Source organism: Engraulis encrasicolus, chromosome 3 (assembly GCF_034702125.1).
Source record: "Engraulis encrasicolus isolate BLACKSEA-1 chromosome 3, IST_EnEncr_1.0, whole genome shotgun sequence".
Taxonomy (NCBI): domain Eukaryota; kingdom Metazoa; phylum Chordata; class Actinopteri; order Clupeiformes; family Engraulidae; genus Engraulis; species Engraulis encrasicolus.
In genome coordinates this window covers 47,596,079-47,609,650 of record NC_085859.1, presented here as the reverse complement: position 1 = coordinate 47,609,650, position 13,572 = coordinate 47,596,079, and the positions used below count along the sequence as shown (strand labels likewise).

The 13,572-nt window shown below is 44.2% G+C and overlaps 1 protein-coding gene across 3 annotated transcripts in view; it reads right to left on the bottom strand.

Moving 5' to 3' along the window:
- Positions 1–12,964, bottom strand: part of rufy3 (RUN and FYVE domain containing 3) — a 30,358-nt gene extending 17,394 nt beyond the window's left edge. For 2 of the 3 annotated variants that reach the window (XM_063195547.1, XM_063195549.1), the window contains exon 1: positions 12,485–12,964. In XM_063195547.1, the coding sequence (XP_063051617.1) occupies positions 12,485–12,746 (262 nt within the window). In that variant the 5' untranslated portion in view covers positions 12,747–12,964. Of the gene's footprint in view, positions 1–9,322; positions 10,275–12,484 lie in introns of those variants that run through there. The other variant, XM_063195548.1, reaches the window with a different exon arrangement.
- Positions 12,965–13,572: the final 608 nt, after the last annotated feature.

Sequence of the window (13,572 nt, the reverse complement as noted above, 5' to 3'; positions counted from 1 at the left end):
CCTTGGCCTCATTATAAGCCTGCCAATGCCCCCTTAGTATTGAAACATAAACCCCCTAGGGCTCCCCAACGCCCCCTGGGGGGCTGTAGCGCCCCCGTTATGAAACACTATTCTAAGATAAGTCAACGGTTAATAGACACACTCAGTTTGTTGTATCCCACTCAGTATACAGGCCCACTGTGTTGTTTTCATGCATTCCCATTCATAACACACTCACACCACAACAGGCAGGAAGATACTGCTGCTCAGACATGGTGCACAATGAACACATGACTTTCACACTAGATAAATGAAGACCAAATCTTCCACCAAACACATCACTCAGTGTGAGACTGTGAAGAGATGGGCCTTTACCATCAAATCGTTTCAGTGGTGAAGCAAGTAGTTGAAAAGTGTAAGCTTGTACTTTACCTTTGATGCGAGCTATTTTGGGTAAAAGAGACTGTAGAATAAATACATATTAAACTAATGTACAGTACAGGCCAAAAGTGTGGACTCACCTTCTCATTTAATTAATTCTCTTTATTTTTGTGGCTATTTACAGAACTTAGTACATTTTCAGGGAGGGTATCAAAACTGTGAATGAACACATGTATAATTATGTGCGTAACACAAAAATGAAAATATATAAAAAATAAAAACAATTATTTAAAAAATATCAAAAAATGCCAAACAGTGACGTCAACACAGCAAAACTGAGGGCCCCACATGTTTCAACAAGCTTATTTTTCTGTCTATTTTCAAGTAAAAATACCCAGTCAGTCGAGTCAATTTTAATTGATACAAGCAATACAAGAGAGATTTTCTTGATCTGATAATGGGTCACTTGGTCAGCATAGCTGGTTATCTAGGTGAAACAGTGATACAAAAAGTATAAGTAATAGTGAAAAACCCTGCCACAGATTCCCTCCAACACAGGTTTGACTCAATATCAGATCAAGAAAATGTCTGTAAAATGCTTGTATTGGCAAGTGTTTAAAACTAGGTTTTAGGTCTCAAAATTCTAGTTCTACAATTCTAGTGAGTTATTGGAGGACTTTAATGTTCGATTAGGATTGACATGACTGACTGGGCATTTTTATTTGAAAATGGACAAAAATAAGCTTATTGAAATGTGTGGGGCCATCAGTTGTGCCGTGTTGACGTCAGGTGGATAGACAGCTGACATTGCTGTTGGACAACAGCTAGAATGATATTTTTGTTGAGCACGTAATTCTCCATGTGTTCAAGCACAGTTTCGATGCCCTGCATGAAAATACACAATGAAAATTCACGAAAATAAAGAGAATGCATAAATGAGAAGGTGAGTCCACACTTTTGGCCTGTACTGTATGATGTGACTTATATCTAAGAGGATTTTGTGGATATTATGCGAGAGCACCAGGGTATAGTGAGAGCCTCGCCTGTCTGCATCCCTAATCAGCCATTCACTGTGTGTGCTTACACTCTGAATAAAAACGCCTCCATTAGTTCTCCTGGACACAAGGCGTGAGAGAGAATTATAGACATTATCTGACCAAAAGATAGAAGAAATTGCCTTGGACAGAGTAGAATGTCTTGGCATACAAATGCTTTTTACATTTTAATAATGAAGCGAATTTAATTCATATACAACATAGAAAACACTACATGCTGTTTATATTATTTGTATAGCTGGCAAAATAAATTCTGAATAGTAATCAGTTTGATGGAATTCCTAAAGACAGCCTTAGATTACTAATATTAATGCAATAACCACTGTGACAAAAATGCTCTTGACTCCTGAAAATACTTGTAAAAGACTGTATAAATAAAAGAAAACTTAATCTTGCATAATCATTCCTGATATGATCTGAATGTTATCTTAAAAAGACATACTGTTATACATCTCCCTCTACTCTAACCCTCAAACGTTCATAATCAGTGTATTACTTACTTTAAAAGTGGTTATGACTAATAATATCAAGGGGGACAGATGACTGAGGACATCAGTTACTACACAGGGGGCCAAAAGATGGTGGTTGATGGGAAATGAATGCGGTGCCGAGACATGCTAGGCCTCCAAGCCAGTGAAGCTAAAAGGACAAAGTGATGACGTGATGAACATGGACAGAATTACCAAAGCCACAAAAAACAAAAACAAAAAAAACATAAAATGAACTATAAAAATGAGAAGGAAAATAATTGTGGAAGCTACTAAGGAAAAGCACTGACACTAACATATATGAACTGTGACAGCAGAAAGCGTGTTTGTGTGTGCTGAATGCGAGGTGGGCATGCAGGGCCATGATCCAAGTCATCCCTCAGCTGGTGGGTTGGAATGGGGCGGGGCTTGTAGAGGGCCGGCACAAGGAGGGGGGAGGGGGCGGGGCGGGATGCTGCCATACGCACCTTTAAACTCATCAAGCATGTGCATTTGCTCCACCAAATCGGTGAAATCCTCCCATGAGTCTTTGCAAAAGAGCAATGAGAGAAACAAAAGAAAAAAGAAAAAGACAGGACAAAAAAAGGAAGAGATGTCATGCATCTTATGAGTTGAAACCAAAAACGAATCATCGAGAAGAAAAATAAAAAATGCCTTCCATGACTTTGAAGTTAAGTGCAAGAAAAAAAATGTGTTACAACATGTGCATGCAGCAGCTACACACCTTTGGGTTATGAGACCGCTAAGCAAAGCTCATATGAGATGTGCTTTACACCTGACCTGAGTGGCCTTTGTGCCCACACAGCTGTTTTTATGGCCCACCACTGCATAAGATCAGTATTTCTCACTGGAAATTCTCCCCAGGAGTGGGAATGTGTGTTTACGAGGCCGATCTTGCACTTCGGCAGGGGCTGCGACTCCTCTCATCACATGTTAGCGGAGTTGTAAACAAAAGCTATGGTACTAAAATGCTAAAATCCCAACCCTGTGTCTTACTGCAGCCACTACTCTGCTTATCACACTTCCAGAGAGACCAGGGATATTCAGAAAAGATGTGGCTGGACCAAACTGAAGTTCTGAAGTTTTTACGAATTAACACGCCAAGCTTCTTACTACAACCAGACCTGCGAACAGGGGGGGGACAAAGGGGGATGTTGTCCCGGGCCCAGGGAGATAGGGGGCCCAGAATTGGGTCCCCATTACAGTGTTTGTATTGGTTAGGGGGCCCTTTCTGATGACTTTGTCCTGGGCGCAGCAAATACTGTCAGCGGCCCTGGCTACAACCCCACTGCCTGTCTCTAGTTAGCTAATAAGATCCCCAACTTTTCTCTCTGAGCGAACCCGTGATTGAAAAACAATCTAGGCTATAGCCAAAATGTTTAAGAGACATGGAGCACTGATGTGCCTCCTACATCTGGGCTTGCATGCCCATGTGGACACGGGTTTGAGTCTGGCCTGAGTCATGATCCCAATCCTACCCCGTCTCTCTCTCTCTCCCACTTCCTCCTGTCTCCATCTTCGAAAGTCCCATCTAAATAAAGGCGCAAATGCCCAAAAACACAAGCATACAGCAGAAATTTGGCTCGTGGATGAGCTTTTTCAAATCTTATCAAAGGGATAACTCTCATCCAAACAACATGCACGCACGCACACACTGCACACACACACACACACACACACACACACACACACACACACACACACACACACACACACACACACACACACACACACACACACACACACACACTGAATAACTCCCATGAGTTATGTGACCCCCACTAACATTTGCTGTGCACTTGAACCTGCATTTCTTACAGAAGATGAAATGCTTGCTTAATGACTGCCTGGACTGAGGTAAAGCAAGAGCTGGCCTGAGCTTAGGACATATCACATCACACTAAATCACATTTTACTACAGCACAGTTAATCAGTGTCAAAGTTCTCTGGCAACAATATAATGTGTTCACTCGGATTAGTGTGCGATTAGCGTAAGGTGTCGGAAATAACCCTGGCAGGCTCAGTCACCTGTGTTCATTAGTGTCAGCTTGGGAGTTTTAATAGGCTGCCAAGTTGCGTGCGATCAACCACCCAGGAACTCCAAAAAGCACAGTGAAGGAACATTAAGATTAGGGCTGTAACGATACACTCAACTCACGATTCGGTTCGTATCACGATTTTTGACCTACGGTTCGATACACCCCACGATTTCTGAAATGTATCTCCATGGAAGTTTGGAAACACTATCACATCAAATCCATAAGGTTGTTTCCTGGACTAATGGGTAATAAAACTTTGAAAGGGCGTATCACGATACTGCCTCCTTGTATCACGATACAGCAGGGGTACTCAATTAAAAGTCCCCGAGGGCCAGTTTTTCAAAATTCCTCCCAATAAAGGGCCGGGCCGGGCTGACACGACACGACCCCCACCAAAAAAAAAATTAAAAAAAAAAAAAATTATAAGGCCTTTGTAATCACAAAACACACGCACTCACACCCACAGCAGATATTTAGTTTCCAGTGACAGGATGGGAGAACATTTCTCTCATAAAGGGCCTGCATTTTTCTGGAGCACTGTGGGGTGAGGTGCCTGCCTTGCTGTCATTGCCACCCACCCTTCAGTATTTTTTTTTTAAATGACATAAGATTATCTTTTTTAAATGACATAAGATTAGCCTATATTTGCAGACTACATTCATAAACATTTATTTCTTAGTGAGAAAACCAATAAGCCTGAAAATAACACTTTTCAAACAAATGTTGCTTATTATGACTTTGTTTATGCAGCTCTCCCATGCATAATGAGAATCAGATGCAATAATGGACCCAACAAAGAGGACACATGGGAGGACACCAGGGCTGAATCTCAAATGGTGCACTTGTGCACTTTAGTGTTCATGTTTCAGTGCGTATGCCGTATTAGTTACGCACTGAAACATAGTGCCCGAAGTGCACAAGTGCGCCATTTGAGATCCAGCCCATGTTTTGCCAACAAGAAAATGGCACATTGATGCAATGTTGATTAAATGCAACAGCCAATAATAAATCATCAAGTTGCTCATAACTTTGTTTGAAATCTTATGAGGGGCTTAGCTTTCCAAACAAACTATTTGGGGACTGTTTAAAAGTGTGAAAAGTTTATCAAGCAATTCGTTTTTAAGTAGGCTACCCCTAGTTAGCTGCCAGCAGAGCTCAAACACAATTTGCCTTCATTTGTGTTAGCAACTAGCTACAGCTAGTGCTAAACCAATTCGAAGTCCTAACACACTGTATGCAATGAAATGTGGACCATTACTTTCAAAAACGAGGCAAAGAGAACTTTGTAAATAATTTATTTACAAGTTCTACCGTACTTCCCTTCAGTAGTCTACCTCACAACAGCCTCTGCCACCCTCATAGTCACTTCTGTTTGGAGCCTGCAGGGAGAAACTGATTGAGGGGGCGGAGACAGGGCACGCATCTTCCTAGCGTCTGTGGCGCGATTTCAAAATAAGAGCCGGCAGCGCGATCGGACCAAAAAAACATTTTTTTTTTTTTTTTTAAATTTTTCAAAATTATTCGAGGGCCACAAATAGATGCCCCGCGGGCCACAAGTGCCCCGCGGGCCGCTATTTGAGTATGGGGGCGATACAGTATCGTGACTCTGTGTATCACGATTTCTCGGTTCGATACAATATCGTTACAGCCCTAATTAAGATCTAGGGTACCTTGGCCCTGCCGTGGCCATCCCGTAGGGCACTCGCCTGCCATGCGGCTGACCAGGGTTCGATTCCCGGCCCGGGTCCTTTGCCGACCCCTCCCCGTCTCTCTCCCCATTCGCTTCCTGTCTACCTCTCATACTGTCCTGTCCATAATAAAGTCTAAAAAAGGACAAAAAATATCTAAGAACTAGGTTACCCATTTCTTCGGGCAGCTATGTGACATAGGGCTATGCTGGGTTTCTGTAGCAAAGCATTGGCATAGTCTGTGTGATGTAGGACCAGAATTACATTAGGTAGCTAGCGGATACCATCCTCCCATTTTTTCCTCCACATTTCGCTGCAAGAAATCCAGAGTATTCCAATGCTGACCTTCAATTAATGAAGGTAGATGTCATCAGTTGACAGCATACAGTCACCCATTTATGCCCATGAAGTCATCATACACGACAATCTGCCCTTTTGGTACCCCATCAAAGCTGTCCTCGTGATGAATAGGAATGTGCTTTGAAGAGGAAAGATGCAGTGTCATGGGAGGGTGACAGTGGGGAACTGTGACAGCAGGCTTCATCACAGGGTTCAGATGACACTAAATGATGAAACCCACAAGTTGGGAATTAGGCTGCAAGGTATAAGGGGGCTGGCGTCGGCTCACTTTCATACATAAGGTGGCATGTTCTCTGTGTACCTCTTCTGCAAGTAGGCACATCAAAAGCTTGTAGTAAATAAGACCGGTTAAGTCGTTGCGTTAGTTAGCCAAAGTTGATCCTATTTAGAAAATTGTTGGCCTAATTTTGGCGACCTCTCCGACTGTTTAGGAGCCAAATAAAAAACAAAATGCTGTATTTGCTCTAAAAATACCATAGACGTCATTTTAATTACTCTAATCAAATTTGGTGTTTTTATTCAAATCTTGTTAGCTTAGCAAACACTGTACTCCCAAGAGCAGGCCCAGTCATGTTTTGTGCTGCAAAAGGCTTGAGCATGACATTCGATTTTAAGACTTAACAATATCTCCCATGCCGATTCAACACCAAGAAGGCACTAACCAGATTTCCTTTAAGTGGTTTTCCCCTCTCACAACTTTCGGCCAGTAAGGTTAGGCGTGGCCTTGTGAGGAATATGTAGGCCTTGGGAGTGAATCCACTTAAACCAAGACCACAACACAGACGGCACAGTTAACTGCTGACGTACCGGCGTGTCCAACACTGGGCCTGTTGTCCTGCACTTCACCCTTCAACCAGGAGAGAGCCAGAGAGCCCCATCAGCTAGTAGAGATGGGATTTATGGCTCTTTAGCGGGATCCGGATCTTAGTGGCTCGTTCCTTTCAAAGAGCCGTTAAAAAAACTTGCTCTTTTGACTATTTTGAAAATTATGTATGCAGTGTTTAGAATGTAATATTTTGACTCCACCTCAAGGTAATTTTGTCCAAACAACAACTGATTATTCTCCTGCTTCTAAAGACTGTTTTTGCCACTCCTTAAGGCAAACAATGTGTTTTTTTCCCACATTTAATTACTCTGGTTGAAGTCACGTGCTTAAAATGAATGAAAAATGAACAAAATAACAGTTGAGTGGCTCCCCCAGCTGTGATCCGGTTCCCATCGTTCACTTCAGGGAGCCGTTCAAAAGAACCGGCTCGTTCGTGAACGACACACCTCTATCAGCTAGGCTCCCTCTGGGCGAGAGGTGGACTCACCTCAAAAGGCTGAGTCATGCGTTTAGCCAGGACATGGTGGCTCCTGCACCTCACTGACAGAAAAAGTGCTCACTCAAACAGACTCATCACAGTTCGCCTCCATAAAATTCAACACTGGAGCTGGTTGTGTTTTATGATTATGTGCTGTGAGAGTGCTAATGGCAGAGCTATATTTGAGTTGTAGTGCTACGTGGACTAGCAGCACAGACACATGCTCAACATTTAGAGCCCAGTCGTCCTGATCTATATTTGATCACAGATTGTACCTATAAAACACATCTGGCTGTTACCATATTTTCTGGTAGATCAATGCAACTGCAGTAAAACCTGATCCCATCTTGTCTTCTGCATACAGCACTGTGATCTGACCTCAGATGGACAGTGGATCGAAACTCTCTCTCTTTCTCACTCCCTGATTCTCTCTCTCTCTCTCTCTCTAAGGGCATCTGTCTCCATGACAGGGTGGTGAGGTGAGGTGTGGTGTGCCCCATCCTCATCTCTACCTCCTCCTGCTGGCCACCTCCAGATGACTCGTCTTTCACTCGACTCTTCCATCATAGCTGGTTGGCTGGTTGGCTTGCCTGCTCTCTCCCTGGAGCGCTGCTAACACTGCCATGACGTGAGCTCCTCCAAATACGGTAGCTGCCTTTGTTTGGGGACAGACATGCTCACAGCCAACACCAAAACTGGGCCGGATCGGGGCCAGAGCCACAGCTCAACAACATCAGACTCTTCCTGGGCTGGGGCTTGAGGTAGGCTAGTGGCCATTAGGAATGCAGGCTACATTAACCCCTCACCCCTCCATATATAGAAGAGCAGCGATGGGTGATCACTCCACTGTATCCCACTGGGAAAACTGAGATGATGCAATTCGGGGGTGGGTCCAAAATATGTGCACAAGCTTTCTGAGAACCATAATTACTAAATAATTAATCACTACTGGAAAAGTAAAGACAATGGCTACATTATTGCTGAAATGTAAATTATTGACATGTGGGTGTGTACAGTGCAGTGAAATTCTATACCCGATAAATTGATTTCACATGCAAGTATTTTATAGCATTTTGTACAAATGACCTGATGGAAGTCAGCGACTTGCACATCTAATATGCAGGACATCATGACAGACATTTGGTGAATTTGCAGGGAGGCAATGCCAAAGGGATTTCTCAGAAATCTGGATACTTCATTTCTCTTCTCGGGAAAGGAGCTTATTTTGCGGCATAGCTGATCAGGGAACCAGAGGATGCACAAATCTAATATCAGTGGGAAGATTGGTGTAATTACAGGTGTAATACGATTTAGATAAAATCAAGGGGACCGAGTCCACAAACAAGGAAAAAAAAGCCAGCTCCACAGCTCTCCTTGTTTGTGGGCTCGTTAAAACACTAAACCATCACATCACGTAGCCCATCTTGAAAACTGTTGCTGCATTTATTCCTTGACATCAATCTTCTACGGGAGAAAAAGGCTCGCCCAACTACAGCCCTGGGACAAGACTATTTTACAGAATGAAAAAAGGGTATTCAGTCTGACGAAATGAAGCTGCATCGTGTCATACAACGCAAAGCATCTAGCATGCCGAGCTAGCTGCTCCATTGTTTATAAATCTAACTGCTTTTGTCAAAAGAAATGACCTGTCTAAGACACTCTGCCTCATAATAGGCAACATCCTTGGTGATGGAGGACAGTCGGCATGGTAACAAATGCACAGTAATTGTAAATGTCACAAGAGGACAAGATAAAAAAGTCCCAGACACAAATGTGTGTACGCAAGGGTATACGGGCGTGTTTGTGTGTAGAATGCATGCGCGTAGCCTATACGTTGGCTGCCATAGAGCACCGCCCAGCATCAGTATGGGCCTTGTGCGTAGTGGCGCCTGATGCTACGGCTATCCCCACTCCCCTCCACCATCGCCACCACCACCATAGCCGGCCTGTGGCATAGAGCGGGACTAGACGGGGCAGGGCGTCTGGGTGTCTGGCTCCACCGGGCCCTGCCAGTTTACAGTTACCTACCTTCGTGGGCAGGCTCGGGGTCTGGGGTGAGGGAGATGTCGTTGAGCTCGCGCAGACACAGCCATTCCCCGTCCACTGACACACGGAAGTTGCAGAGGTAAATGGTCTCGCGGGCCGCTTGCGTGATCTTGTCGGTGGTGGGGGTTGGGGCGTCGCTCTGTGGCGTCAGGTCGGACATGATGATGACTCAGCTGATGCTACTGCTACTACAACAACAACAACGCCGCCAACTGCCGACCGCCACCAACTGATTCCAGGAAAAAAGAGAGGCTCCCTCGTTTCACCCGAACCGAGCCGGGCAACTGGGCGAAAATCCAATAAGGACTCGAGAAAAAAAATAAAATGAAGAGAAAGGACTCTTAAGAAAAGAGATGGAGAAGGGAGGAGGAAGGAGGACAAAAATTCTCTACGCTCTGCCTGCCGTCTCCAATAGCCACCACTGAATCAGCAGCAAGGAGGAGGAAAAAATAGAAAGAGGAAAAACAATGAGGAAGGAGGAGGAGGAGAGAGAGAGAGAGAGAGAAAAAAGAAAGGCAAGCAGCAGGGTTGGGATAGGGATGCTATTCTTCTTCAGCTGGGGCTTGCACTGTGCTGTCTACACCTCCCCCCTCTTCTCCTTCTCTCTTCTTCTGTGCTGCTGCTGCTGCTGCTGCCACTGTCACTGGTGATGGGGCTCCTGCTGCCGTGGACACTCTCCCCCGATGAATGAGCAAGTAGAAACCCCCGCGTGTTAAATAAAGGGCTTGCCCTGCCCCTCTCGCTCTTCTGTCTGGCTGGCTGTCTCTCTCTCTCTCTCTCTCTCTCTCTCTCTGTCTGTCCCTCTCTGTCTCTCGCTCTTCTCAGTGCCGGGCAGGCCAGGGGGATTTGGGTGCTGTTTGATAGGCTCCTCAGCGGCGCGGCTGGAATCACACAGCCCTGTGTCTCTGTGCTCACAAAAAACACACACACATACACACCCACACCCAGTGTGCGCGTGCACCCACACTCCCTCCCTTCCTCCCTCCCTCTCATACGTTCAGCTACCCCCGCTACGGCTAATTGGATTGGCTAGGCAATGCGCTGCGCGCAAAGGGGTGGGTGTCAACCAAGATGGCTGCCTTAATAAGCAGGATGGTGGAGAGGAGAGACGGTCACGTGAACAGATGGTGCAAGCGCAAGCAGACGCAAAGGGTGGAGGAAGGCGGCGGGCGGGCGGGGAGGTTAAAAGCCCCAAGATGCACAGCACTGCACAAGCCAGGATGCGGCTCTGGCATCATGCTCAAGGAAGAAGTGCCTGCACACCCAGGAGGGCTAATCAATGGCCGAATTGCATCCTCCCTGAAGGATACACTACACCGCAGGCTAGCTGGTCTGGCTGCTGCTTAGGCAGTCACACAGTTAATGGATAAAATCAGGACAGTTGTGTAGTTTATATTTAGAATAGTACATAAATAAGATAGATATCATATCTTTAGGTTATATTTGTTTCTGTTCCAGGTCCTAATTTGGGACCTGACTCATCAATGATGCTCAAAGCCAAAAGGAGGAATTACACATTGTCAGATGTGGTGAGACAGGTCCACTAGGAAGGGTTCCATAGGCCAAATCTGTCCCATCAGAGGAAAATTTAGGCAGCAAATTTAACAACAGATTTAAGTGCTTTCTTCGAAGCACCATCAGTGTACTTTTTAAAATGCAAATCAAGATAGCAAAAAATCTGATTGAAGTCTCTTTACTGCTCTATATGTTTGTGGTTTGTGACCAAGATGGAAAATACCAACAATGTAACAACAGCATACAATTGTATCAGGCAAATGCCTGAATTCAATCAAAATGTTTTCTCCCCGCATCTCGTTCCCTTACAGTACTACTTTTTGGGATAAGAAGACAATAGACAGAATTATGCCATCTATGCTCTTGACCAAATTATCATAACCAGAGTAATTCAATCAAATAATCAAGAAAAACTTAGCCCCATGAGTACAGTTGGTTACTGTGAACCATATGGGATAGCAGGCCCTATTGACATTAAATCACTGTCATCACCATATTGCTGCTTACTCACTCACATAACACTTAACAGAATTGTGTCATTTCTGAGGAATTGTTTCACAGGCGTTTCTGGGCTGAGAACTGTAGCGCTGTGCCAAATCATTTATATTTAAGTGTCATATCCAGATGCGTAAAGGGTCATTGGTCCACATCACCAGAAGTCACATGCCCTACCCTGCTTGATACATTCTGCCATAATAAAACCACTACTACAGTTGTTGAACCCATGAATGTCCCCAAGAAATTAGTAAGTAGTTGGAGAACAGGTGTTTTTTATGTTTAATGTTTTATTTTTTTATGTTTTATGTTTGCTGTGTGTTGTTATTTTCCCTGGTCAACCACAACCACATCTTCACCTGTTAGTTAGATGTGTGCACTACACAACACACCGCGCGCGGTTATTCCTGCACATTACAGTGGAATGACAAAACATGACTCCTCTCGGCCATAGCTAATGGAGTCATGCACTCGAGCAGCAAGCCAACATTATATAATAGTTGGAGTAGCCAACAAAAAGAGCCCTGTACCCTACACAATACAGAAAAATGGTGACCCCAATCACCGACGAAAATTCCACACCACAATCAACTCAGCAGTAGATGACAGAGCAAAGAAACATTAGGCCTATGGTTCGCTTCTGTACACATGCATTATCCGTGTAAACTCTCTTAGATGTACAACTAACCGAGATAAGATAGCTAACTGTTTTGGTTACTCTTTGTGCTTGACCCACATTCATCGGCAACGCTGTAGCCTATAATCCCATCAGGGGTAAGTGACTGCGTAAAGCAAAGATGCCGAGCCGTGGGATCTTCCCTTTCTATCTCTTGGTGCATTGTACATAATCTGAAACGTAGGGTAAGCTGTCATCTTCAAAGGTTCGCGCAGTTGAAGTGGTGATAGTGGTGGACAGCTGGAAAACAAATAACCTGTCCATATGTAAATCGCTATAGGGTGACAGCTCGAGCGTTATGGTTAAGCTATTGCAGAGCGAGAGAGAGTTGTTGACATTGAGAGGGCTCTCAAAAACACCATAAGACAGCGCCAACCTTCAACCTCTTACAGAACGCACCACAATATAAGATCAAAATGGTCTTCATGTATAAAATGCAGTCATTATTGCCCACTTACTTTTACTCTTCTTGGTTCTTTCGATGCGAAATTCATATTGCACTGGTGGTGTAGCAGGATTCGGCGACTCTTTCTTCCCAAACTGAATGTTAGCGGCGTTTAGAGCCTCTTTGAAAAATATCACCGATGTGGGTGAAAATGATTCTTCAGGACTACTGGCGCAATGTCCATTGTTTTCTTCGGCATGCTGATTTCCTAAATCCACCAAAGTTTGCGAAACTTCCGAATCATCCCCCGACGGTTCTGTGCCATGGTCCGCCATCTTCAATTCAAATTCATGTGACTTTTGCGTCTCAGTGGCACGTCAACAACAAAACCACGGACATTACGACTTATTAATCAACCTATTAAACAAATTAAGACGTCGATATGCTTCATAAGACGCATATCTGTTCACCCATAACCACTAGAGGTACGATCAATGCACCCACTATCCCACAAAATACTAGTTCCAAGCTGTGGACCGTGATAGGGCGTGACGTGTGTAGACGAGTGTTTACCTTTACCACTGCAGTTAAAGGGGCAGTGCAGCAACATTCTCTGTGCACGCACATCATGAGTGTGCCTGATATGTCATAGCTGAAGGCCAGATTGTTGGCTATCCAGAATTGTAGCCTAATATTGCTCACGTTACAACCATTCTCTCTTTACAAAATATAAAGTCTTCCCAAATCATCCCTCTGTTGAAATGAATAGGCCTATGAACTCTTTCCCCCCTTAGAATTTGTGACATTAATTGTTATAGCCTAAAATAAATGCAGTATTAATTGGGTGAGTCCTTAATGCATAGCCTGCATAACAATGTATTAATATTAATATTGTGATTTTTATCATATGCCTATGTTTTAATATTGATGCTTCTAAAGGTCAAGTGAATGCAGGCATGACATTTGACCTGAAGCTTGTCTCCCTGTGGCAGGGCGTTGTCATGTCCTTTCGGCTGTCATTAGGTGCATTCGAGATGTGTCAACGCATGTATGCGCATTTAGACAGCAATGCACCCTGGATGGAAAATGCTGCATGACGGTTAGATTTCCTGTCAAACTTCGAAATTTCGTCGACGTTGCGTTGACGAGGTGACATGTCAC